This window comes from Miscanthus floridulus, chromosome 7 (assembly GCF_019320115.1).
Source record: "Miscanthus floridulus cultivar M001 chromosome 7, ASM1932011v1, whole genome shotgun sequence".
Classification (NCBI taxonomy): domain Eukaryota; kingdom Viridiplantae; phylum Streptophyta; class Magnoliopsida; order Poales; family Poaceae; genus Miscanthus; species Miscanthus floridulus.
Window position 1 is genome coordinate 131,351,000 of NC_089586.1, and position 26,815 is coordinate 131,377,814.

The following is a 26,815-nucleotide window of genomic DNA, read 5'->3' on the forward strand; positions in this document are numbered from 1 at the left end:
CCGCCTCAGCGCGTTCGACCGGGTCGCGCGCGGCCGCCCAGTGGAGCTTTGGCAGCGGCCTTGACGTCTCCCCGCGCGTAGCCGCTCAACGTCGTGGACCTCCGGCCGCGGCTGCTCGACGCTCGCCTCCCCACACGCAGCCGCTTGGCGGAGCTCCTAGCTGCCCGACGGAGCTTAGGTGCCTGACGAACTCGCATCGGAGGAGCTCGCGGCCGCCTGACGGACTCGCTCATCAGAGCTCGTGGCCACCAATCGATGGTCGCGGTCGCCTGACGAACTTGCTCGGCGGAGCTCCCATGGCCTAGCATGCGTGTGGACACCTATCGGAGCTCCCGCGCGCTCGTTCGCGCCACGCGCTCGCCAGTGCCGCCGGTAGCCACGCGCTCGTTCGCGCCGCCGCCTGCGCCCGCGTGCTTGCTCGTCGGGCGCCGCTCATTCGCGCCACGCGAGCTCGCCCCCGCCGGTAGCCACACGCTCGCCTGCGCCGCCGCGTGCGTCCGTATGCTCGCTCGCTGGCCGCCGCTCGTTCGCGTCGTGCGAGCTCGCCCACGCCGGCCGCTTGCCCACAACGAAGGAAAAAGGCACGGAGGAAGGGATAAAGAAGAGAGAGAAAACATCCACATTTATTACACGTAGACACTCATATAGAGAAGGATATTCTGAACATTATCACTGATCGGGCTCGTATGTCAGGGCTGTAAAACGGTAGAAACCTAAAAAAAAAAAAAAGTGAACAAAATGACTTGGAGGAAAAAAAAGAAGAAGAAAAGTTAACGTCATGGCAACATGTTTATATGAACTTTTTAGTGGCACCTACGAACGGAGCATCTTTCCTAATGCCACGCGTGGAAAAGCCTCCTACAACTACCCTCCGCTCGCGCGACGCGGACCATGCATCTCGATTATCTCCCGAGCCGACCAGCGCCCAGCGGCGCCAGAACCCAGAAGGTTCGCTCATGGTGCTCACGTCCATGCTCCCGTTCGCGCCCTCGAACACCTCGCTATCCTACTCCTCCCGCACCTCAACCGCCGCCGCGTTCGCTCCTCGTGGGGTCCACTTCGCCGCGGCCGGAAGGAGCGGCGGCGGTGGCGGCCAACCGCTCGCGTGCGCTGCGCCTCGCCGCCGCGGACGGGCTCCGAGGCGGCGCCGCGGAGGGGGCCTGGTGGTCTGGGCGTCGGCCGACTACTACGCGACGCTGGGCGTGCCACGCGCCGCGAGTAACAAGGACATCAAGGCCGCGTACCGGAAGCTCGCGCGCCAGGTGCTCGACGCTTGCCCCCTCCCATCCACCCCCACCATTTCTCATCTCACTGGACTGTTGTGTAGTACTCATCATATTTGTTTGAGATTAATGCCATGCTTGGAGTTCGTGCCAATAACAAGTCTATAGCATAGTAGGTTCAACTCTCATCCAGTCCGGAAGGCCTCTTTTTTCTTCTGAAATCCATAGTATTGTCTTTGAATGATGTATTACGTGCTAGAGGGTTAGGGGGAGGGTACCTGCATGTAGTTACAGGGATTTGAAATTCACCTAGTACTTCATTGCTCCAGTCAGAGATATATGGACACTTCAATGGGTCTGAATTGCCTAGCTAGTTGATACTGATAATTTTGGAGTTTCACTATTGCATTGTAAATCCTAGCCTGATCATCACTTGAATAACCAATGTTCTGGCTCATGGGTATTTCATTGCTAATGATTGGTGGCTTAATTTGCTTGCTCATCCGGGTTTTTTGCTGTTGGAGTGTTGTTTTTATGCAATGAATGATATTATGCTCTTAGCTATAGTTTCTGTATGCCTGCAATACCTAAATATTTGAAGCCTGAAGGCCTGCTAACATGCTTCCTTGCTAGTTTTTGTGATCACTCAGACACTCACTGTAAAATTTCTAGAAGTAAATATAAACCAGTTAAACCAATGAAAGGTTATTTGAATATTTAGGTGAAATGTAACTTATTTGAATATTTAGGTGAAATGTAACTATCTGCACAGGTCAACAATGCATTGTACATTGATCCTGTGTCTTTCAATGTGTGGAGAAAATTGAAACTCATAATTGTAGTTTAGTCCTAGCCTACCCCAACTTGTTTGGGACTTAAAGGCTTTGTTGTTGTTGTTGAATTGTAGTTTAGTCCTGTGCTCACAATGTAACATTTTATTAACAGCATCTAGACTTACGCCATTCCACCATAACGTTTACAGTTCGTGTGGGTTTCAACAGTTTAGTCGATATCACAGCTCTTATTTCCCTTCATTGGATAAGATTCTTTATGATTGCTTCTAGATACATAAAAGCTCCATTCTGGTCTCTACTGGCATCTTTGTGCCATTCACGAATCACGATCTTCCAGCGCCTTTGCTGATTGTTGTTAGTCATCACGCTTGGAGCCTAGAACCTTACACCACCCTGAGCTACTATTAGGGAAAGACTTGCATATGCAATCCTTGTATCACTTATACCTTCTATTTTTGGAATCATCAAAGTTGCATAGGAGGACTTGTAACTTAAGCGGATTGGACGATAAAAATGTGATTTTGCAGATGCCAGACCTCCGCTATAAATATTCTTGTGCATATTGCCATACCTTCCAATGTTCTCCTTTTGTTTGACGTTGTTAAGACTGAAGCTAGAGCGACATCCTTAGCAATGTTTTCAGGTCGTCTGGTCGAACCTAGTCGCCATGGGACCGACCAGGAGACTAATCGCGATTAGTCGTCGACCAGGCCGATTAGTCGACCCTGGTCGTCCATCTAGCCATCCATGTGTGTGTATATATATATATACACACACACACATATATATATACACACACACACACACACACATATATATATATATATATATATATATATATATATATATATACACACACACATATATATATATATATATATATATATATATATATATATATATATATATATATATATATATATATATATATATATATATATATATATATAGACACACACACACACACACACACACAATAAAGCAAGCATCAAGACTGCATTAAACACTAATGCAGTCTTGATCTTGACGCACCTGAACAGCAGCACTGCTGCAGTAGTAAAATAACTAACATTTAACAGACCATAGCAGCCACACAGCCAGCATATTACATAACTAAAGTGTTCAACACAAAGTCACAAACATTGACATTCAATAGTCCCACATGTCCGCCCAGTTAAATAGGCCCAAAAACAGAGTAACCAAACTGGTCGTCCCTGTCCTAGTCGGACAACTAATCGCGATTAGTCGTCGACTAATCGGACGACCAGCTTTCTGGTCGAGCTAATCGAGTCGGTCCTCCTAATCGAATACCAGGGACCGACCAGGACGACTAATCGCGATTAATCGGACGACCTGAAAACATTGATCCTTAGTAGCCTAAAACGATCCTCTTTTCAACCAGAGTATTTTATCTACTCCATAGATTATGTTATTGGACCTAAAATACCCCACTTAGCAGGCACTCAATCTTTTGATTCGTAGCTGACTGTCTGTTTATCTTTCAATCTATCAAGTGAAAAGTTTTGCTTTGTCTCTAGTTTTTGGATGCTCTCAGTACATACTATAGATTAAGTTTTTCCTGGGAAATAAATCGTGATATCTTTTTTCTCTGTCTTTAGTACCATCCTGATGTCAATAAGGAGCCTGGAGCGACCGAAAAGTTTAAAGAGATAAGTGCAGCATATGAGGTATGCAATTTTTTTTAACAAGTATGAGGTATCCAGTATTTTGCTTAACATGTTCTATCTACTATTCTGATTATCAGATGGTATGATTTAAGCTTAGAGAATAACCTTTTGGCTATTATGAAAATTGGCTGAAAACCTCCCGTTGTAACAGACCCTGGAGGTTTCAGTCGATAGCTGGCTTCCTGATGCCGATGATTAAAAAAATTAATGCACAGCTTATTAATCGACCAAGTAACATACCATTGCTGTGAATATGTGGTACTATTTCTGAAAATGGTGAATTTCCCATTCAATAGTTAACTATTTTTAACATAGTAGTCGTAATCTACTTTAAAATTATAAGTTCTTATTCTGTTCTCAACTTCTCACTAGTCTGGTGCTACTTTATATGTGGACTCAAATATGCAAAGTATTTGACCACATTTCTGGTGCTTTTCATCTATAAGTATGGTTAGTGCTGTGCTACTGTTCTTATCCAGTCAACCTAATATTCGGTTGGACGGCATCGCCTCTATCAAATGGTTCTATATTTTTGACTCAGGTTATGTACTCTCCATTATTTGATGGATTATTCATTATTCAATCAGAGATTTGATTCTGGTCTTCTGTTTACTTCCTTCGGTCATTTTGGAGTACTGAATTTCATTGTCATTAGGTGCTGTCAGATGAAAAGAAGAGGGCGTTGTATGACCAATATGGTGAAGCTGGGGTTAAGAGTGCAGTTGGAGGCCCGGGTGGAGCTTATACAGTACTACTTTTCCACACATTCTCTCTCTCTCTCTCTAAAAAAAAGATTCTAAGTGTTCTTTATATCTATATTCAATCAAGTTCTTTAGCTTGAGGATACTGGAGCCGTGCCAAACGGGGCCTAAGTGTTTTTAGATCTTGCGATCTTTTTGGTTAACCAAGTTTTCTTTGTTTTCACCGATCTTTTCTTCCATGCAGACCAATCCATTTGATCTGTGCTAGAGTTGTGATTTCCTTATTGGGCTAACCCTAGAAGGGTAGCAATGTATATTGGTCATACATGGGCCTCATGGGCCTAATACACATACTCTCATACTCCAACACCCCCCCGCAGTCTGAGCTACCGGCGCAGCGGAGTTACAGACTGGACATGAAAAGAAGCACACACGATCACACGATCCCCCCCCACAGACGCAACTAGCCACCAATGATGTTGAGGCTGGAGCGAAACTCGGTGAAGGTCGATGACGGGAGGCCCTTGGTGAAGATGTCGGCAAACTGGGAGGTGGTCGGGACGTGGAGGACCCGAACATCGCCGATGGCAACCCGATCACGGACAAAGTGTAGGTCGATCTCCACATGCTTGGTCCGTTGGTGCTGCACAGGGTTGGTGGAGAGGTACACCGCACTGACGTTGTCGCAGTAGACCAACGTGCTCCGGGAGAGAGGGCTGTGGAGCTCGGCAAGGAGCTGTCGGAGCCAGGAGGCCTCAGCCACGCCGTTAGCGACAGCTCGGTACTCCGCCTCGGCACTGGATCGGGAGACCACCGGCTGGCGCTTGGACGACCAGGACACCAGGTTGCCGCCCAGAAAGACAGCGTAGCCGGAGGTAGAGCGCCGAGTGTCCGGACACCCGGCCCAGTCGGCGTCAGTGTAGACGACGAGCTCGGTGGAGGAAGACCGCTGAAGGAGTAAGCCGTGGTCGACAGTGCCGCGGAGGTAGCGGAGGAGGCGCTTGAGCGCAGTGAGGTGAGGCTCTCGGGGATCATGCATGTGAAGGCAGATCTGCTGTACTGCATAGGTGATGTCTGGCCTGGTGAAGGTGAGGTACTGAAGGGCACCTGCCAGACTCCGGTAAGCAGTGGGGTCTGCCACGGCGGTTCCCACGGCCTCGGACAGCTTGCCCTGTGTGTCAACTGGAGTAGAGCAGGGCTTGCAGTTAGTCATCCCAGCACGCTCCAGGATATCAAGAGTGTACTGCCGCTGGTGAAGGAGAAGGCCGGTGGGGCGAGGCTCAACAGTGACCCCGAGGAAGTGGTGGAGCACACCAAGATCCTTCATAGCAAACTCCTGCTGAAGAGAGGCGATGACACGGCTGAGTAAGGACGGACTGGAGGCTGTGAGGACAATATCATCAACGTAGAGCAGCAGATAGGCAGTCTCAGCTCCATGGTGATAGATAAACAGGGACGTATCTGACTTGGCCTCCACAAACCCCAGTGTCAGCAGGAAAGCAGCAAACCGAGAATACCACGCCCGGGGGGCCTGCTTGAGCCCGTAGAGAGACTTGTTGAGCCGGCAGACCATGGCCGGACGAGAAGAGTCAACAAACCCCGCTGGCTGGCTGCAGTAGACCGTCTCGGTGAGAGTCCCGTGGAGAAAGGCATTTTTGACGTCCAGCTGATGCACGGGCCAAGAGCGACTGAGAGCCAGGGAGAGCACTGTGCGTACGGTGGCCGGCTTCACCACGGGGCTGAAAGTCTCATCATAATCGACTCCAGGGCGCTGAGTGAAACCCCGGAGAACCCAGCGAGCCTTGTACCTCTCAAGGGAACCATCAGCCCGCCGCTTGTGTGTCCAGATCCACTTCCCGGTGACGACGTTGGATCCGGGTGGACGGGGCACCAGATCCCATGTCTGGTTGGCGAGGAGAGCCGCGTACTCCTCTTCCATCGCGCGGCGCCAATGAGGGTCCGACAAGGCGTCGCGAACGGAAGAGGGAACAGGAGAGATCTGCGGGTCGTCGGGCATCGTCGCGAGAGCCCGGGGCCGCAGGGTTCCAGCCGCGTGTCGCGTCACCATAGGGTGAACATGCCGCGGGTGTCGGTGAAGGAGTTGCGGGTGGTACACCGGCGACACGACACGGGCAGCCTGAGGCGGCGGCGGCGGTGTAGGGGTCGCCGGCGGAGAAGGGGCCACCGGTGGTGTAGGCGTCACCAGTGGAGAAGGGGACCCCGGTGATGCCGGAGGCAGCGGTGCCGCCGGCACACGGCGCCGGTAGACGTGCACCGGCTGGGCGAAACGCGCAGGAGGTGCGACAGGCAGCGTCCCCGTACCCGCTGCGGACGTAGGGGTAGGAGCAGCTCCGGAGGGCGACGCCTCCGGACCCGGGCAGGGCGCAGGGCCAGGGGCGTCACTGGTGGGTGGCGAGCGGGGGCACGGGCCCGGCGAGGGGCACGGGGAAGCAGTACCTGCAGGAGACAGCGGTAAAAGTGGCTGGACCACCGTGTCAGTGGGAAACAAAGAGAAGGGGTCCGGATCGGGGGTGGGAGATGGGGTGGTGGTGGTGAAGGGGAAGACAGACTCATCAAACACCACATGGCGAGAGATGATGACCCGACGGGAGGTGAGGTCAAAGCACCGGTACCCCTTATGATCCGGGGAGTACCCAAGGAAGACACACAGAGTGGAACGGGGAGCCAGCTTGTGGGGAGCGGTGGCAGTGGTGTTAGGGTAACACGCACACCCGAAGACACGAAGGTGGTCATACCGAGGAGGGGTACCGAAGAGAGCGTGGTGTGGTGTGGGAGCCGGGCAGGCAGCGGAAGGAAGGCGGTTAAGGAGATAGGTGGAGGTGTGCAGACTCTCTGCCCAGAAGCGAGCAGGTAGCGACGCCTGGAGCAGAAGGGTGCGCATGGTGTCGTTCGTGGTGCGAATCATGCGCTCGGCCTTGCCGTTCTGGGAGGAGGTATACGGGCAAGACATGCGCAGCTGGACACCGTGAGAGAGGAAGAAGGCACGGGAGGTGCCGTTATCGAACTCACGGCCATTGTCACACTGGACGGCCTTGATGGTGAGGCCGAACTGAGTAGACACCCAGGCGAAAAAGTGGAGAAGAGTGGTGAAAGTATCCGACTTCGCACGCAAAGGGAAAGTCCACGAATAATGCGAGAAATCGTCAACCACCACAAGATAGTATTTATACCCAGAAATGCTGATGACAGGAGATGTCCATAGGTCGCAGTGTACAAGATCAAACACATGCGTAGCATGTGAAGAAGAAGAACAAAAAGGGAGACGAACATGACGGCCCAGCTGGCACGCATGACACAAGTGCTCATCGTGAGCCCGAGTACAACCAATGTCGGAACTGCGACTAAGCTGCGTCAGAGCATCACGTCCAGGATGGCCAAGGCGACGGTGCCAAGTGGTGGAAGAAGGAGTGGCGGCGAAGGCAGCTGACAAAGTAGACGGCGACGAAGAGGAAGCAGACGCCGGAAACCGAAGGGTGTAAAGGGGTCCCGTGCTGTCACATCGGAGAAGAGGATGCCGGGAAGCCAAATCCTTCACAGTAAGACCAGAAGAGTCAAATTCAACAGAACAAGAATTGTCAGCTGTAAAACGACGAATAGAAAGAAGGTTGTGAACCATAGAGGGTGCAACAAGAATGTCAGGAAGACGAAAGGAACCATGAGTGCCGGCGGCCCCCACGGACGTAACTGGAATACATGAACCATTCGCGACCATGATGGACGAAGGATGAGAGGAAGAAGGAGGGTGAATAGAAGAGAGTATACCAGGGTCTGGAGTAGTGTGGTAAGTGGCACCCGAATCGGCAATCCAGTCGGTACCAGCAGGCGGTGTCAGGGCCATGGTGCTGAAGGATCTGGCCAAGGCCGCCGGGTTCCAACCGACAGGCCCGGGCAAGATGTCGGGAGGTGGCACCCACGAAGATGGGCAGTGAAACCCTGGAGGAGCTCCAGTGAGCAAGGCTGCTGGTGGGCGAGGCTCTCCGCCTGGAGCCGGGAAGGGCCACATGTAGATGCGCCCCGACCACGGGTTGTGGAAGGAGGGCGAGGGTGCACCCCGTGGAGTCGCGGGCGTAGGGGCTCCGGAGGGCGACTGCACCGGTGTGTGGTGGCTTCCGCGGCCCCCACGTCCCCCTCCACGGCGACGGCGGCCGCCACGGCCCCCTCCACCCCCGCCCGGCCCGGGGGGAGGAGAACCAAGAAGCGACGACGGCGGTGGAGCGAGGGAACGCGCCGGAGGAGTAGCGGCCAGGGCAGTCGAGGAAGACGAGGACCCTGGCGTGGAGGTGGACCCTGGCTGGACGCCCTGAGTGAGCTCCTCCATGACAAGGTCGTCGCGGACCTGCAGGAAGGAGGGAAAGGGCCTCTGCCGGGTGATCCACGTCCGGAGGTGGGCGTAGCGGTCACTGAGCCCGCGGAGGACATTGAGGACCAGGATGCGGTCCTCCACGGGCCAGCCAAGGTCGCCGAGGGAGTCCGCCATGCTCTTCATGCGCCGGCAGAAGTCGCCAACGGAGAGGTCACCCTGGACGAAGGTGCGGAAGCTCGCATCGAGACGCAGGGCCCGGGCTTCGGCATTGCCCAGAAACTGGCCCTCGAGTGCAAGCCAGGCCCGGCGAGCGTCAGCAGAGTTGCGGACGAGGTCGTGGAGGTCCAGGGAGATCGTCCCGATGATCCAGGAGAGGACGACGCTGTCCAGGCGCAGCCACGATGAGGTCTGGACTGCGACCGAGGCGTCGACTAGGACGTGGTCGTCGAGGGCGTAGCGGCGGAGGGTGAGAAGAACCAGGTCCCTCCAGCGGGCGTAAGAGGGCGACTCAGGTTCGAGGACGACCGGGACGAGGAGTCGGATGTTCTGGACACCCCCGGCCTGGTAGTGGAGCTGAGCGACGTGCGGGTCGGCCGGGTCGTGCCAGATGACCGTGGTGTGAGACGCGCGGTGACCCGTCGAGCCGGAGGAGGTGGCCGCGGTGTCGTAGGATGTAGGGAGGACGAGGAGCTGCTCCGCCTCAGCGATCTGGCGGGCCAGGGCATCAGCCGCGTCGCGCTCGCGCTCCAAAGCGAGGGCGGCCGCCCGCACCCGGGCCTGGCTGTCAGCAGCAGCAGCCCGTGCAGCCACGAGAGCAGCGGCGAGAGCGGAGCTGGCCCCTGCCGTCTGGAGAGGGGCAGGGGGCGGCAGAGGAGGAGGAGCGGGGAAGAAGAAAGGCTCCAGGTTCTCCCCCGCACCCCCAGCGGCAGCGGCGTGGCTGTCTGCCGCAGCAGCGGCGGCGGCAGCGGCCAGGCTGCCCAAGCCCGCGCCCGCGGCGGCAGGGCCAGTGGCCAGGCTGCCTGCGCCCGCGGCCCGCGGCGGCAGGGCCGCCTGTGCCCGCGCCCGCAGCGGCGGGGCCGCCTGCGCCCGCGGCCCGCAGCGACGGGGCCGCCTGCGCCCGCACCCGCAGCAGCGGGGGCCCGCGCCCGCAGCGGCGGCTGGGCCACCCACGCCCGCGCCCGCGCCCGCGCCGGCACCCGCGCCCGCGGCCGCGCCGGAACCCCGCGCCCGCGCCCGCAGCGACCGCGGCGGCGGCTGGGCCATCCGCGTCCGCGGCAGGGAGGGCCGGCGGCCGCGCGCTGGGCCCAGGACGGGTAGGGAAGGAGGGGAAAGCCTGGAAGTAGGTGGGGAGGGAGGGGGAGGGCGGCCAGCCATGGCGGCGGCAAGAAATCGGCCGGCGACGCCTGGCGGCTGGGGAAGGGGAGGAGGAAAGCCAGGCTCTGAAGGCTCTATACCATGCTAGAGTTGTGATTTCCTTATTGGGCTAACCCTAGAAGGGTAGCAATGTATATTGGTCATACATGGGCCTCATGGGCCTAATACACATACTCTCATACTCCAACAATCTGTTTGAGACATTCTTTGGAGCAAGCATGGGTGGTTTTTCTGGCATGGACCAGAGCTCGTTTAGGACAAGTAGGCGAAACACTGCTGTTCAGGGTGAAGACATCAGGTTTGTCGCCACTTGCAAGACATGTTGAAGTGAGATGATACTTAAGATCAATTGTGTTTCTTTTTCGAAAATGTTTGCAAATCTAATTTTTAATTGACTGCTAATTGTTGTAGTTAGTACCTGTAAAACCTCAAATATGCAGTGTTATTTGCCTGAATGTAATATGCAGCATGCACTGTTTCATTATCTGGTACTGCCATACTGGCATAAGCAAAATGCTTGGATCCCCAGAATAATAAGCTGCTTGGTAAAAGTATGCTAAAATCAAGTTGTATCCTTTGTTCCATCCTTATGATAAAATTTTGAGATATTTGTCTGTTGCCTGTTTGTTTTCGAATTCTGGTAGCCATGCGATTGCAACCTGTTTTCCTATACACTCGGAGTCTCAGATTTCTACAGCTTTTATCTGCAAGGCTGCAAAACAACACATCTCATCAAATACTTCTAGAATTCTAAAATAATGCAAATATAGCAAACCCGATACTTTGAATTATGTGGACCAAAACCAGTAACTGGGTGAAGTGGGGTGGGTAGGTAGAGCAGTCTGTTCTTGCATGCCTTTTCTAACACTGTTTGGTTCGTTTGTCTGCCTGTATCTTTCTTTCTTTTTTGTATTATTTGGAACCCTATAAATATATCAAATACTGCATTTAGTGCTAGTTCTGCTACATTGTTTGTTTTGTGCTCTAGAACAGAACAGTTACAGGACCAGTGTAATTCCTAAACTGACACAAATTTATTTGATCAGATATGATGTGATTCTGGGGTTCACAGAGGCGATATTTGGAACAGAGAAAGATATTATATTATCTCATTTGGAAACATGCGATACATGTGGTGGTTCTGGATCAAAGGCTGGTTCCAAGCTGAGAATATGTTCCACATGTGGTGGGCGAGGGCAAGTAATGCGAACTGAGCAAACACCATTTGGTCTGTTCTCTCAGGTAACCACAGAGCATTCCTATATAGACTGTTTAACTTAATAACATTATTTGTGAGATTTACAGTGAAGACATGGTTGCAATAATATGATAGCTTTCATGCCGCTTGTTTGTGCGGAGTGTCCTAGCATTAGCATTTAAATTATGTTTCCTACATGACTGTGGAGGCTCAAGGTCTCCTTTTCTTGAACACGCAGGAAAGCTATGTGTCATTTGATTGAAGAGGAAAAAAAGGTACAGAGAAGAAACACCGAAACACAACACACTCACACCACAACAACAATAACATCACACACACACTCACACGGATTCTAGGAACTTAAAACAACTGTGCTACGGACAACAAAAGGACGACCACAGAACACAGTGGTAATTACCAGGGAGGGGGGGGGGGGATAGAATAGCCCAGTGACCCAGTTCCTGAGGTCCCCAACCCTGACAGCACGTTAATCACTGTTCTGACCACCATAATTACAGAGTGACATTGCTAAAATCACAGTCGTTATGATGCTTCCACAGTTCTCAAGCAGCAAGGATGATAGGAGTATTAAGGTGTTCCTGCGTGTTCGAGAAAAAAAATGAGTATTAGGGTGCCAAGCTCAAGGTCTCAACATTAGCCAAAAATAAACTATGCCTATAGCCTTTGGATCACCTGGATTTCTGTGTAATGATTTTACCTCGATTTGATTCTGTTGCAATTGGTGATGGTCGCATTATTTATTTATTTTTATCTTGTAGGTTTCTATTTGCCCCACTTGCGCAGGAGAGGGCAAAGTCATTTCAGAGTATTGCAGGAAATGTTCCGGAGAGGGGCGTATCCGTGTCAGAAAGGAGATCAAAGTAAAGATCCCTCCAGGAGTGAGCAAAGGCAGTACTCTTCGTGTACGTGGGGAAGGTGATGCAGGACCAAAAGGGTATGCAAAGCACTTAGACTGAATGTTTAACTTCTTGATTTTCATGCTTGAACATTTCAAAATACTTCAAGAGTTCATTGCTGTCTTAGATACAATTAAATGGATCTTTTGCATTATGCTACTGATTGAGATGCTCATTCTTGTACTCTTGTGCCATCTATTGTGTAACTTTGGACTAAACATTTGCTGGGAACATGGTAATAGTTAAATGTCACGGGGCATAGGTGTTTAATTAGGAGAAAAGATGTGTTTGCCAATGGTATACCCATGAGATGTATAATTGTATGCTAGATTTGATTTTTTTCCTTTTTTGTTCCAAGTAGATGAATGTAAGTTTATAGTCCCCTTTTTTCTTCTTAATATAATGATACGCAGCTCTCCTGCGTGTTCACGAAAAAAAATGTAAGTTTGCAGTCTCTGGCATTTTGGATTAGGTCTGGCACTTGTGCTTTCCGCCGAAGTTATTGTGTGGAATCAGGAGCGCACATGAATGCAGAGTAGCTTAACGCATATGCATTAGTTTACCTATTCAAGGAAGCCATGATATTAAAGGAAGTTATGCTGCAACTGCAGTGCAGGAAAACCTAAAAAAAATTCATATATCTCTATGCCTATAATCATTAGCATACATGAATGCAGAGTGGCTTATGTTGCCTATGTATTAATTTATCTTTTCAAGGTGGCTGTAAGATTAAAGGAACTTATGCAACAACTGCAGCATAGAAAGTGTTATGAGGCATCAGCTAGGGGCCCAGGGGCCCATAGGATCCCCTGGGCCCCTAACTGATGCCCCATATAACAGAAAAAGACTCAAAAAGTATCTTCACATATCTCTAAGCCAGTGTGTTCCTGCCTTGCTTTAGCTTGAATGCAATTTATCTTGTTCAAATTTCTGATCATCTGCCTTCTATATATCTCTTTGCATGGATATCCAATCATTTCATCCTTTTGAAAACAGTGGGCCTCCTGGAGATCTCTTTGTTTGCCTTGATATAGAGGAACCATCAGATATCAAGAGGGATGGTATAAACTTGTATTCAACTGTGTCAATAAGCTATCTTGAAGCTATTTTGGGCACCGTTAAGGGGGTAAGATCTTTCTCACTATGATTATCAGTTGTGATCTTTAGTTAGTTTCAGTCGTCGATTACTACCTTGTTCAGTAAACAACTATTTTTTCCCCATAGAGCAGAACATATGTCTGGAACTTGTCCACTTCACTTTATAACTGGAGGACAGAAACATGCAAAACTTGATATTCCTTATAGGCAGAATAGCTTGGTTACTTTATTCCAATGCTGATGCAATCAGCAACCTTCAATTTGAGGTGTATGTGAGACCCTCTTCGGCCTGCTTTAACACAATACTTGTTGAAGCAATGCTGATTGCACTTTCAGTGATATATAAAGTCTGCCAAATTGATTTGCTCAAACTTATACAAGTTTAGTGCCTTTCCAACTAACACAGATGGTTGAGAGTAGACTAATTGTTGGTAGATGTTTGTTTCAAAACATGAAAATATGTCTTTGAAATGGTTCTTCTGATATAAATTATATAGGTCTGTGTAACCGTTCCTTTCAATTTCTTTTATGAGCAGGTCAGTACTGTTGATGGAACCAGTGACCTTCGAATACCTCCAGGTACCCAACCTGGTGATGTAATTGTTTTAGCGAAGCAAGGAGTTCCATCATTGAATAAGCCGTCTAGACGTGGTGATCATCTGTTCACTGTTAAAGTTGCAATACCCAAGCGCATAAGGTGAAAATATGCTTTCTGACTTTATCCTACCTTTTAATTACTTTTATCACTATCCTAGAGTTGGTGAGCCACATAATTTCTCAGTTAGTATTTCTTAATCACTAATTTTCTGTTTCTTCCAGTGGGCGTGAAAGGGAATTACTTGAGGAACTTGCATCTTTGAGTAATGGTGGCTTTGCTCGAACAGACGCCAAGCCAAAACCTGCCCAGCCAAAGCGTATACATGCTAATCACTCTATTTCTTTTCCTCAGTCCTTCCCTTCCCCTGTCCCCACAACAAAGAATTTATTCTTATTTTGGATTTTTACTATCAGAAGTTTGTTGGTGTCTCGTTGGTATCGCTTGATAAGGAATGGAATTTCCTTAAAAAAGAAATTGAAGTCTTACATTTGTTATCTTTGTTGCAGGCGTACATCAAGAGAAAGAAGTAGGTGCTAGTCAAGAAGATACAGACAAATCTAAAGAAGCAGAGGGTGACTGGTTGAAGAAACTTACAGATTTTGCTGGGTAACTTTTTTAAATTTGATTTCACTACAGCGTAAAAAATCATGTGATGATTATGTCTGTTCATCCTGCTGAAAATAGGTTTTGTACTGTCTCTTTTTCTTAAACTATATGGTAATGAGGTAATGCCATGCTGAACAAAAAATCATTATACTGAGCAGGGGGTTTGTACTATGTCTATTTTTCCTGTTTTGGTGGTATAAACTCGTATTGTGATCTTTTGGACATAAACTACGTTGTTGTTTATGGCAGACGTTACATTTCCATGTGCTCGTTAAAAGGGAAAAATTACAAATGTAGTAATGGGAAGTTTGAATGCAGATGCCTGTTCTGTTGAAATGTGAACCAACCTAACCAAATCTTGTAATAAACTATATTGTTGGTTACAGCATTACAGTTCCAAGTATTCTTTAAAAGGGGAAATTACAAATCTAGCAATGGGAGGTTTGAATGCAGATGCCCAACTTCTGTTGAAATTTGAACCAACATAATTGTGTTAGTTGTGTTTGAGAAAAATAATAGGTTTACCGAGTTCAAGGAAAAACAATGTTGATTGAGTTAGTTCATCAGACATTTTTGTGTTTGGGTTATCTCTTGTATTCTGACCAAGTTGTTGAATTCTTTCAGGTCCATTGTTAATGGTGCTGCAAAGTGGCTGAACGACAACCTGTAGGCGTGTAAATATTTACTGCAGGATAGAAAATTTTCAACTGCCATGTTGCTGTAGCCCAATCTGCAATTCTTGGATTCATTGGGGTCCCCACGAGCTCGTACACTGTTTTGTTGGAGAGCTTCAAGATTTTCAGGCTGTGAGTGGCAACCGAGGGAGTGAGAATTGTGAACTAATATTGTCGGCGCATTGATCCCTTATCATTCTTGCAAAGCAATTATTTTTATGTAGTTGGAGTTATTTTCAGTTTGGCAAGCGCATGCAGCAGTCTGAAGTTGTGGGATACTGATCTCAAACACCGAGACTTGACAACACTGTAAATATGTTCGATTCCCTGTACTTGAGGTTTTGGATTAATTAAATTCAATATCAACATTCAACAGGCAATCTTTTTCTGATTTCTGAAGCTGCGAAGCTTGCATCGAGCGAAGCCTCAAAAGAATTCATTCAATAGAGTTGCAAACTTTTTCATCTTACAAAATGCGATGGAACTATTATTAGAAAGAAGTTTCAGTGATCTCGAATTCTCTGTTTCGAGAAGTCCTCGTATCGTATCAGTCAGCCGAGCTCGCTTTGAGCAAAACCAAGACTGCAGCTACCACTGGCAGGGACACCATCAGCAGAGCTACCGCAATGTTTGGCCTTGTGATGTCCGGGAGCAGGATGCTTCCGTACTTTATAACCGCGGCGCCACCAAGGGATCCAAGCACCAATGTCCACAGATAGCCGGAGTCACCCTATTCATCAACACAAGACAAGGAAGGAAGAAACAGACTCAACAGTCAAGATCTTATCTTTTGCCCGTGAAAAACACATACATAAATAGCTGCTTAGACCCAAATACGAAAATAGTATCACTTCCAAGCGTCGCTGATATGATATTCTGATGGCAGGAACTTGAGTCTCGAGGGAATGGCTACTTAGGTCCCTTTGGAACACATGAATTTTATATGAATCAGTACCAGTTCATTTTCATAGGAGAAACATAGGAAACTGAAAAATTTCCTACGTTCCAAAGAGGGCCTAAGAAAACTGAAGCTCTGGAACAAACCAATTGATTGCTTCAAAGAACAATCCTCACTAGAGAAGAGATCATACTATGATACTAGTGCCAAAAAAAAAAAAAAAGAAGCTTAGGTCCTGTTTGGATGTAGTATTAAGAAACTGCAGTTTTAGAATCCACGTGCAAAACTTCGGTTCAGAGAAAACCCATTTCACGTGGAGTTTATAAAACTCCAAAAGACTACAATTTTAGCAATGCTACGATTTTCAAAGCCACGTGCAAAACTTTGGTTCAGAGAGAACCCATTTCGCGTGGAGTTTATAAAACTCCAATTTTAGCAATGCCTTCAAAAACCATAAAATCTGTTGGTATTTTACATAGGCACGATAATATTCCCTTTTCTAAAACTCCAAAAAATATTTTGCATCCAAGCAAATGTGCTATTGAACTAGACACGTGCCTGGCCACTGAGGCCATCAGGCCAGTCATGTAGATTTCAGACCTTCGATCAGACATTCAGAGATTCAGACTACGCTCACGAGGATATACAGTGGTTGATGACAAGAGAATGCAAAAAAACCCGGGGAGGAGGCACAGGCACGGACCTTGAGGATTTGCCCCACGCTCGCGTCGGTTCCGGCCTCGCCGGGGTTGCGTCCGGAGAGACGAGTGACGACGCGGCTACTCGTGGGCGCGGCCACGCGGGGGTTACTACGCCGGCAGTTCACGCGGCGGGAGAAGCTGCTGCCCCGCGGCGCCAAGTTGGAGCCGGGACCGGCGTCGCCTCGGGGCGGCGCGGCTGGAGTGGCCACGGGCACGGCGACCGCGCAGGCTCCCGCCATGGACGCGACGCGACAGGCGAGCAGCTGGATGGGAAACGGGCTCGACGGAGCGCGAGGTTATCCAGATCAGATTGGGCCAGTGGGCCGCCACCGTCTCATTTCCGGCCCAAACCATTATTAGGCCAATCGCGAAGTGGATGGATAAGAAAGCGGTGCGAACGGAGGAGGCAAAGGAAACACTGCTCCACTAGCGAAGCTTGGGAAGGGAAGCGCGAGAGCAATGGCGTCGCCGTCGTGCGCCTCCTCCTCCACGCTGCCCTGGACCTCAGCGTCCTCCTCGCGGCCCTCGGCGGAGCGCCGCCTCACGGCCTCTCGCTGGGCTCCGTCGCTGGTCATCGTCGCCCAGGGGAAGGTCAAGAAGTACCGCCAGGTCGGCTCGGCTCCCCAAACCCGCCCCCGCCTCTCCCCTTGCTTTTCACTTGCCCCCATTACTCTTGTTACTTGCGCCTACAGTAGCTTTCCTTCCGTGCCATTTAGGGTTGTAGATAGATTCGCGCCTCTTGCTTTGGGCCAATCAATACGGATACTTTCGGCGTGTTAATTCTTCTGTCCAAGTTATCTGCGCATTTGATTTTGGCCACAAATTAGTGCATGTGGGTTGCGGAGGGCATCCTCCTTGGTAACTTTTTGATGAGAAATCCATGTTCATGTTAGATGAGTGCTACTGCTAACCAATAGGACATGGCAATACCTGTTACATTTTAGTTTTCTTGTCCAAACCGATGCACTGCTCATCGGTACGTTTGTACATTCTGATCAATAGATAAAAAGGAAGTTAGTTAGCTGTCTCAATGGCAACGGGTAATATACAGTGGCTCGCACAATTTAGATGCTTCCAGAGTTGTACTACTTCTAATGAGGCTTTTTAGGCAGGGGATTCAGACCCTAGGAATTACTTTTAGTGGGAGCCTCGCCTCACTAGTTGGAGTTCAGTGCACAAGCAGTTCATTTTGTTGTGATTGCCTGATTGTACAAGAATGCAACAAAGTTGCATCCAGTTAAATTGACACCGTTGTACAGCACCGAGCTGTACTTCACCTGCTCATCTTGTGTATCTATTGTTGCTATCCTTAGCATTACATGTAATTTACTTTTTTTTTAAAAAGAAAAAAATCTTCCCCATAGGTCATACTGACAGACGACATAGAAGCGGTGGGGAAGAAAGGAGATACAATGAAGGTGCGAGCTGGATTCTACCGCAACTTCCTCCTTCCCAAGGGCAAGGCTACGCTTCTAACCCCAGAAGTCCTCAAGTAATTTCACACTCACTGCATTGTAGCCCTTGGTTATCCCACACTTGCTTTGTTACTTATGTTGTTTAATTGTTGGGTTTCACATATTTTCCTTACCTGCAAATTCCACTTTCTATCAAATGATTCAGTGGCTGCTGACATTGTAAAAACCTTATGACCTTCTCTATGGTATGCTTAGTTTGACTCTGAGGTTTGGGACCTAGCAATCTAGATTGAGATAGGAATCCATGCACCTTTCTTATAGAATTCTGGTAATATATATTAAATGGTCAACACACATAATGTTTGATTGGATGTGTAAGTAAGACTGTGAAAGAATTTCTTTCCTCTACTTCTCTTTGCAGGGAAATGCAGCTAGAACAGGAAAGAATAGAAGCTGAGAAGAAGCGGGTAAGAAAAATATTTTACTCAGTAATAAATGTAGTTGCAATTTAACGTAAGCGTCCTTTTTTTTTCTTCTTGAGAGTAAACTTTAATTGCAGTTTATCCTTACTGTCCTTATGAAAAAAATATAGTGCCTTTGTGTCCTCCAAAATTTAAGTCCTAAGCATGATCCTCGCACAAAAAAAAAAGTCTTAAGCACGATATGTTCATGAAATTCTATGAATGCCATTGGCGGGTTAGTACTTATCAATTTTTGTTGATAATTATGGCCTTCAAAATTTCTCTACTTACATAGGTAAAAGAAGACGCACAACAACTTGCCCGAGTTTTTGAAACCATCGGGGCTTTCAAGATTCCTCGCAAAGGTGGAAAAGGAAAACAAATCTTTGGGAGGCAAGTTCTAAGTTGGATAATCCTTTATCTATTCTCTGTTGTCTTACTTTCAGTTTTCTGACAATATCCTTTATTGTACACAGCGTCACAGCACAGGATGTTGTTGACATAATAAAGTCACAACTTAACAGGTAAAGTCACATGCTCCTAACTCCTAAGCAATCTTAATAGCATTTCTCATTGTTATTGCTTTGCTTACTGCTGGCATGCTGTGTCATGTAGGGATGTCGACAAGAAGCTGGTGACAGTTCCAGAAATCCGTGAAATCGGAGAGTATGTTGCAGAGATCAAGCTTCACCCGGATGTGACAGCTCGAGTAAGGCTGAATGTTTATGCGAAATGAGCTCAGCAGTCACAGAACCTTGGGTAGATGGACTTTGCTGAAGCCTGATTTCGCCAGGTGAGTCCATTCGCAAAAAAAAAAGAGATTTGGCTCTTAGAATTCTGGTGGTCTTGCTCTTACAGTCACTTTTGTTTGGTGCAGAGATTTTGCTGAAAGTGCCAAGTGCTGTGGTAGACATTAAGGCCCGCTCTGGCCTAGCCTGGTTTTGATCCACAATTCACTGCCCATCCTATATTCCTACCCTGTAAAGTCAGATTTCGAAAATTATCTCTGTTGATTTCATGAGTTGAAAAATAGAAATCGTTGTAAAGAACAATTGGTTTGAACTCTAGAGTCTAGAGCATTACGTTCTTCGACTGCATCCGGTTCACCAAAATCGACCCTTTTTTTTCTTGTCCCCTCACTCCCAACCTATACCGCCTGCATGATTACCAAATGGCAGGAAATTTGCTGGAAACGGGGCTCGACAGAGCGTTACGTTATTCAGATTGGACCACCATAGTCTCATTTCATTTCCGCAACAGCATGACGCACTTGATACATGCAGTAAATTCTTTTAGCCAAAAGGAATGGACACCAGGCGATCATTTATCTGATACAAATTCACGCAAACAACCAACTATATTCATGTCAACATCTCAACACGTTCTACAAAAATGACAGTTTCACATCATTGTCAAAATTGCAAGACATCGACACAACTTCGGAATAGCAGTACTACTGTGGTGGCTCCGCGTTTCACTCTTACAAAATCTATTTGCTTCTGCTAAATGAACTACCAGTACAACTAAACAACCAGCATAACAGGCATGGCAAGACATCGGCACTGCACGGAGCTAGAAATAGCTTTTCCGCTTACGCGCGGTGTACTTCGTGTCCGCAGGCACATCGTGTCCTCTTCTTCTCATCTGCTCCTTTTTCCTCAAGAGCCAATCCTTTCCTTTACCGTTCTTTTTCGTCTTCTGCCGCTTCTTCGGCCTATTCCTTTCATATATGCCCACCTGCATTAAGATAAAATTTCATCCAGTGCTGGCATAATACTGATACACGTTCACATGGTAGAACAGTTATAAGATAAGAGCATAAGAAATGGGAGTAAAAAACAAGAAACTATGACTTTGCAAAGATTACTGATCAAACATAAAGAGTCAGTATTTAACTACTGCATCCAAGACAACAGCAGTGTCTATACTATAGCATTAGACGACTATGAATTAGTATGTAAAACCAAAGAAGCAAGATAGTCATTTGTTTTAAGGATCCCCAGTTCCCCACTATACTAAATTTGAAATTGCCTATTCACAAATGGCCATATAATCATGTAATGACAAATCCAGTGCAGCTAGTTCTGCAGTAGCAGTAAGCACTTATGAGTAACCGAATTGCTTCAATCCGAGATTCATTCGTAAAAACCTGATACCTTAAAAGTAAAGGGTGATTATCAGGGCAAACAAAACAAGAAAAGTAGTAGACAGAAAAAAATGAGATAACGTCAAAACAGTAACTAGATCCATGATTATGTACAAGAACTGTGCTACGTGAAGTGTTAGCTTACTGTTCTGTTGCCATCTTCATCACTGCTCTCATTATCATCATCGTCGCTGCACATCTCACCATTTTCACCTTTACCCTTTGGAAGTGACGTAGTAACTGAAGGTGGTCCACAAGTGAGGACAAGGTAGGACTTCTTCGCTTTTGAACTGTCAGAAGAAAGGCATGCTCATAAGTAGAGACATGAAATTTGTAGGACTGTTCATACTCTGTTCATACTCCATTGTTACAAGGTAACTGAATCCATACCTATGAGGCCAGTCAACAACCACTCCACCAGCAAAACCAGCATGCATGGCAGCAGTTACAATCATTTCACTCTGCTTCACATTATCAGCGTAAAACTGTAGAACAGCTCTTGCTCCCCTTGCTAGGCATCTATATAACGAACCGAAGAAAGCCCTGCAAATTCCCATGTTGAAGTTAAAAACAGGAAGCAGACAACCTAAAACAATATAAAATAAATCTTCAGGTACACACTTTAACCGCAATCTTGGATCATGAGAAGACTTGTCAGCATTGCATAACCACTGCACAAATAGGCAAAAAAAAGGGCACAGTTCTGAAATGACAAATTCTGAAGGAGATAAGCATGATCATTTAGCTGCAACAGTTATCACTTCAAGAATACCTGAACCGCTGAAATACTAATTGCACCATCAATAACTCCTGGCCGCAAGCCCAAGCCCTACAACATTAATTAAGCAAACATTAAGAAACTCTGAAGACAGGTTACATGTTCCTCAGGTGAAGCAACTTTGAAAAGACCAGTGCAGTTGCATTAAGCAAACATCAAGAAACATTGAAATATTTATGGTTCATAAAACCCAGCATGTGCGATAAGTCAATTCTACACTTTTTCAGGTAACTCCGTAAAAGTTTGAACTTTGAAGGCCCTACAGTGCCGGACTGACTCAGAAAATCATGTTCAATAACACAATTGATGTGCATTATTATTACTACTATACTAAGGCTGATTTAGATTTTAGAGTTTAGACCTCGTACACGGTACAACTCAATACGGTATTATTCTACAAGTCATGAATTTCCCTTCAAGCTTCATGATATACAGCGAATATCGACATCTGAAGCTATTCCTAAAAAAGCTGAAACTAAAATTTACAAATATTCGTTCGTTGGCATAGCGCTCCTTATACCTGTCCCATATCAGCAAGTAGGAGGTCTCCTTCTGTTTCACGCTCCAAGGCAACATCTGTGCAAAACAGTGAAGTTCTAAGGAAGCAGGCACCAGAGCAAGATATCTAGAAAGCTCCCCTCCTCTAAACTCCCATTTCCCTTTCCCAATTGGTGCCAAACAAGCCTAAGAGAAAGGAACATAGAGAGGTCCTCACCGAGCATCGACTTTGAAATATCATAGCCAATCCAGTGGTGGCCATGCTCCGTCAATGTCTCACCACTAAGTCCGGAACCACATCCTGGTAATCACAGCACACAAAGTCACCGTAGTTAAACACATCTTCAAACATAGATGTCTTTCATTTGCCACAAACCATTGCAGTTAAGAGCTCCCACATCATGTATTTTTGCCCCCATCAAAGCAGAATACTCTTTGGTGTTCTAGCCAACGCAATATGCCATGATTCCTGAAGCAGAGCTGCAGAAGAGGGTAAGCTGACCTATGTCGAGAAGCATCTTGGGGACGCCATCGTTGGGGAGAGCGAGCAGCTCCAGCGCCCTCTCGGAAATCCTAGACTGAAAGAAGGCATGTCACTTCGCATCAGCACCGCGAAATTGGCAAAGCTCAAATTAACCGGGGGGAGGCGCTTCGCTTGCTCACCTGGATTTCGATGATACGGGAGGAGGTGGTGTACTTGCGGGCCTCCGACTCATTGTAGAACACATCCGGCGGCGCCTGGAACTCCGGTCGAGGCATCTCACTCTCCTCCGAGTTGCTCCTGTCCTCAGTCTCCCTTCGCAGGCACAAACGCCGTCGCCGCCGCCGCCGCCGAGGTGGGTGGTTCGGGGTGCTCGCGCGCCGCAATGCCGCTGGCTATCAAGAGCGGTCTCCTCACGCGGTCGCGGAGATGGTTGCTTATTGTGCTGTTAGCGGGCCACGCGGGACATTTACATGGGCCTTTAAACAGCCGGCCCAGTAAAGCGTGGCCTTTATAAATTCTCCCACCCATCTAGGTCATCGTTCGAAGCAGCCGCCGCCGCCGCAACAGCCCGAGTCGCTCGTCAGATCCTCCGAGCACCACAGCTCCGGCGCCATGGGTAACGATCTCCTCGTCTTCGTTTCTATCTGCTTTGTGTGCATCCCGCCAATAGCCGTTTACTTAGATTGGTCTATCTGCTTCTGGCGCAGGTAAGGTTCACGGATCGCTGGCCCGCGCTGGGAAGGTGCGTGGGCAGACGCCCAAGGTGGCGAAGCAGGACAAGAAGAAGAAGCCCCGCGGCCGGGCGCACAAGCGCATGCAGTACAACCGCCGCTTCGTCACCGCCGTCGTCGGGTTCGGCAAGAAGCGCGGCCCCAACTCATCTGAGAAGTAGATCTAGCTATGGCTGTTTTGTTCCCTACTACTACTAGTTTCCGTGTACTGATGGCAAGTTGAAGACTTATGCTATTATCTGTATCGATGTTACTGCAATACTATCAAGTATGATATGCATCGTTTAGTTGATCAAGTTGCCTGTGGTGGTGATCTTTTTGGTTATCTGGAATGGTGGAAACATGTTGTTCTGTGTTCGTCTTGTTTTGAACATCTATCTAATTCGCTTGTTTGGTGACACAGAAGTCTAAATGTTAATGCAATACTATGAAGTATGATATGGGCTGTTTAGCTGATCAAGTTCCCTTCGCTGATCTTTTTGGTTATCTGAATGTTGGAGACATGTTGTGTTGTGTCGTTCTGTGTGTCTTGTTTTGAACATCCAAACTCGTGTGGTGGTGATCTTTTTTGGTTATCTGAATGTTGGAAACATGTGTCGCTTGTTTGGTGACACAGCAGTCTACATGTCAGTCTAGTCCTTGCAAGTTGGTCTTGCTTGATTCTGAAATTGGTGAAAGTTTTCAGTCGTCTTGCTTGATTCTCAAATTGGTGAAAGTGGAACTGTTTTGTGAAATTGTGGCCAGTAGGCTGAGCAAATTATCTGAATTTTGTCTGAAAGTGGAACTGTTTTGTTCAATTTTGACTGTTAGTCTAGTTTGTTCTGTTGGGCACACTTAAATTGGCATGAGTGGAATTAGATAGATTGTGCCATTTTGCTCAGAGGCCTTGCATATATGATTTCTGTCTGGAGCATATGATGTCCCCACCAAATGAACAGATTCTTGCATATATGAGTTCCATCTGGAGCATCTGATGTCCGCACCAAATGAACCAATCCTTGTAAATATTGGCGGTTAATTTGCTTGTTTAGAAGCAGAGCTCTAGAACCTGGACTGTCTATCTGATTGGCTGTTCTTTGCTCTGTGTGGCACTGAAATTAGCAAGTGGGGTTGTCTACTTCTCTAGACAAGTTAAATGACCTATGCTAGCATCTGTGTTGATGTTAGTACAGTCCCGTTTAAGTATGGTATATGCATGGTTTGGTTGATCAAGTTGTCTGTGGTGGTGATCTTTCAGGTTATCTCGAATGCTGGAAAGATATTTTGTGGTTCTGTGTTAATTTGCGTTTTAACAGCTAATTCTCTTGTTTGGTGACACATGATTCTTTGTCAGTCTAGTTTGTTTCGGTTAATCCTGCTTGGCACTTTAATTTGTGAGGGTCAATTGTTTTGTGCTTGTTCAATTGTGATCAGTAGATAGAGTGAGAAAGTTGTCTAAATTTATTGGAAATAAGAACCAACAGAAGTAACTAAAGGGTCAAATGCAAAATAAAAAAAAAACGGAATAAAAAACCCGGATTTGAGTGTAGAAAAGCTGCATATGTTTATGACATTTTACAAAGCAGAAAGCGCTGTTGCATGATTTCTGCTATGGTGCATGTCAAATTTTATGCATTTAGAACCAATTGATTGCTCAAATGAAGTTTGGGTTGCTATACAAAAATAATTCAGAAGAAACCGTACCTTGTGCCATAGGATAGCAAACAGAGTATCTAGATGCGTATTGTGTTTGAAACATGAAGAAAGAAAAAACTACACACATTAATATAAGCAATTTGTATTAGTTATATAGTTATTTTTTAGGCAAACAGGAGGGGCGTGCCCTACTGGATTTTATTAAAAGAAAAATAGTAGAGGACAGGAGTGTTTCAGGAAACAAAAGAAGATACCAAGAAAATAAAAAAGATCACAATTATGCTTCTATCCATAAATCAATTAGAGGGAAGTATTTCTTTTTTGATCTCTGGATAACCATAGTGTCGGTGCGAAAAGTGACCAACACGTAAATATTTATAGTTTTGCCGTACGTTGTGATCGGACGTGGCCTATCACTCAATGACACAGGGTTTATACTGGTTCAGGCAACGTGCCCTACGTCTAGTTTGAGTCGGTCGGTGACTTTATTCCTGAGCCCAGGTGCTCGAAGTTTGCTGTGGGGTTACAAATGAGAGGGAATAAGATGGGAGATGCAAGAGGTCCGGTCGGACTCTGGACCGAAGGGTCGAGAGAAACGGGAGCTCCTACGTGCGCTAAATATTTGAGCGTGTGCTCTGTTGGAATCGTTCGAATCGTAGGTTGTTCCACTCTGTGAATCGATCGTCCTGGTGGTTGAATCGTCCGTCCCCTTTTGGGAGAGAGCGCATCCCCTTTTATAGATGAAGGGGACGGCTTTATAAGAGGGAGTGTGAGAGAAAGAGTATGTGTGCTATCTAGTCTTGTTGCCCACGTCGTCGGGTATAAGGCGGTTTGTCAGCGCCCATAACACTGTTGATGTTCAGATGCATGTGGTAGGTTCCATCGTCTTCTTCTGGTATGGCAGATGTCGGCGCCTACCATACTGTAGGATAAATGTCGGCGCCCACAACATTGTTCATGTTCTGATATGTCTGGAAGGTTGTGGTGCCTCTTTTTGACACGTCCTGCAGGTGTGCAGGGTACGGCCCTTGATATTGCGGTTTGACTAGAGCACCCTGCCTTACTTGCTCTATTCGTTTTCTGGGCCTTCACCGAGCGGACGTCCCCGGTCGGTCGTTCCCAGTCGGCTTCGGCCTCTTGGTCGGAGAAGAGCTATAAGCAGAGGTTCGATATACTCCCGGTCGGAGAGACGAGTCAGAGTCGGAAGCGAGCGCCGTTCCTCCTTGGCCAGGCCTTTCGGTCGGAGAGGCGGGCCGGAGTTGGAAGCGAGCGCCGGAGTTGGAGGTGAGCTGGCCAGGCCTTCCAGTCAGAGAGGCAGGCCAGATCGGAGGCGAGCGTCGTTCCTCCTCGGCTAGGCCTTCTGGTCGGAGAGGCGGGCTAGAGTCGGAAGCAAGCACCAGAGTCGGAGGCGAGCTGGCTAGGCCTTCCAGTCAGAGAGGCGGGCCAGAGTCGGAGGCGAGCGTCGATCCTCCTTGGCCAGGCCTTCTGGTCGGAGAGGCGGGCCGGAGTCGGAAGCGAGCGCCGTTCCTCTTTGGCCAGGCCTTTCGGTCGGAGACTGGATCGCCCCCGGCCTGTCGTTAAGTTTTTTGGGCCAGCTCAGGAGTTACGCGTCGTTCGCAACGTCGTCTGCTGGGCCGATCCTTTGTTGGAAAGCAGGTCCATGAAGGACCCTAGGTTTATGAACCCGACAGGAGCCCCTGAGCCCCTGAGCCCCCGGGCGATTCGGGTAGAATCGTCAGGGGGGTCTTTGTCTTGACGGTGGGTGCGCGCGAGCGCACCCATGGGTGTAGCCCCCGAGCCCAGGGGCGATTCGGGTAGAATCGTCTGGGGTTTTTTTTTGTCTTGGCAGCGGGGGAATTCTTCATTTCGACAC

The 26,815-nt window shown here is 47.9% G+C and overlaps 4 protein-coding genes across 5 annotated transcripts; 2 read left to right on the forward strand and 2 right to left on the reverse strand.

Annotated features, from left to right (window-relative positions):
* Nucleotides 1–851: 851 nt before the first annotated feature.
* Nucleotides 852–15,575, forward strand: LOC136468006 (uncharacterized). 2 transcript variants are annotated; one of them, XM_066466860.1, is made up of 12 exons: nt 852–1,262; nt 3,637–3,705; nt 4,361–4,453; nt 4,651–4,663; nt 10,294–10,402; nt 11,151–11,346; nt 12,082–12,257; nt 13,216–13,345; nt 13,854–14,014; nt 14,137–14,231; nt 14,422–14,521; nt 15,146–15,575. In XM_066466860.1, exons 1-12 carry the CDS (start codon nt 957–959, stop codon nt 15,189–15,191), a joined length of 1,494 nt encoding a protein of 497 aa, XP_066322957.1. In that variant the 5' UTR covers nt 852–956; the 3' UTR covers nt 15,192–15,575. The 2 variants fall into 2 exon arrangements, with proteins under 2 accessions (XP_066322957.1, XP_066322956.1); XM_066466859.1 differs by lacking the exons at nt 4,651–4,663; nt 10,294–10,402 and having other exon boundaries at nt 4,371–4,453.
* A 152-nt stretch (nt 15,576–15,727) lies between these two features.
* Nucleotides 15,728–17,159, reverse strand: LOC136468009 (uncharacterized). The gene is made up of 2 exons (XM_066466863.1): nt 16,797–17,159; nt 15,728–15,925 (listed from the first exon to the last, which is right to left on the reverse strand). Exons 1-2 carry the CDS (start codon nt 17,031–17,033, stop codon nt 15,743–15,745), a joined length of 420 nt encoding a protein of 139 aa, XP_066322960.1. The 5' UTR covers nt 17,034–17,159; the 3' UTR covers nt 15,728–15,742.
* Nucleotides 17,160–17,177: 18 nt separating this feature from the next.
* LOC136468008 (large ribosomal subunit protein bL9c-like) lies at nt 17,178–19,767 on the forward strand. The gene is made up of 7 exons (XM_066466862.1): nt 17,178–17,403; nt 18,159–18,286; nt 18,631–18,676; nt 18,966–19,063; nt 19,147–19,194; nt 19,286–19,463; nt 19,548–19,767. Exons 1-6 carry the CDS (start codon nt 17,254–17,256, stop codon nt 19,404–19,406), a joined length of 591 nt encoding a protein of 196 aa, XP_066322959.1. The 5' UTR covers nt 17,178–17,253; the 3' UTR covers nt 19,407–19,463; nt 19,548–19,767.
* A 226-nt stretch (nt 19,768–19,993) lies between these two features.
* LOC136468007 (18S rRNA (guanine-N(7))-methyltransferase RID2-like) lies at nt 19,994–23,094 on the reverse strand. The gene is made up of 9 exons (XM_066466861.1): nt 22,756–23,094; nt 22,595–22,670; nt 22,310–22,393; nt 22,115–22,170; nt 21,589–21,645; nt 21,438–21,487; nt 21,207–21,359; nt 20,962–21,106; nt 19,994–20,407 (listed from the first exon to the last, which is right to left on the reverse strand). The coding sequence occupies exons 1-9, from the start codon at nt 22,849–22,851 to the stop codon at nt 20,243–20,245; spliced, it is 882 nt and encodes a 293-aa protein (XP_066322958.1). The 5' UTR covers nt 22,852–23,094; the 3' UTR covers nt 19,994–20,242.
* Nucleotides 23,095–26,815: the final 3,721 nt, after the last annotated feature.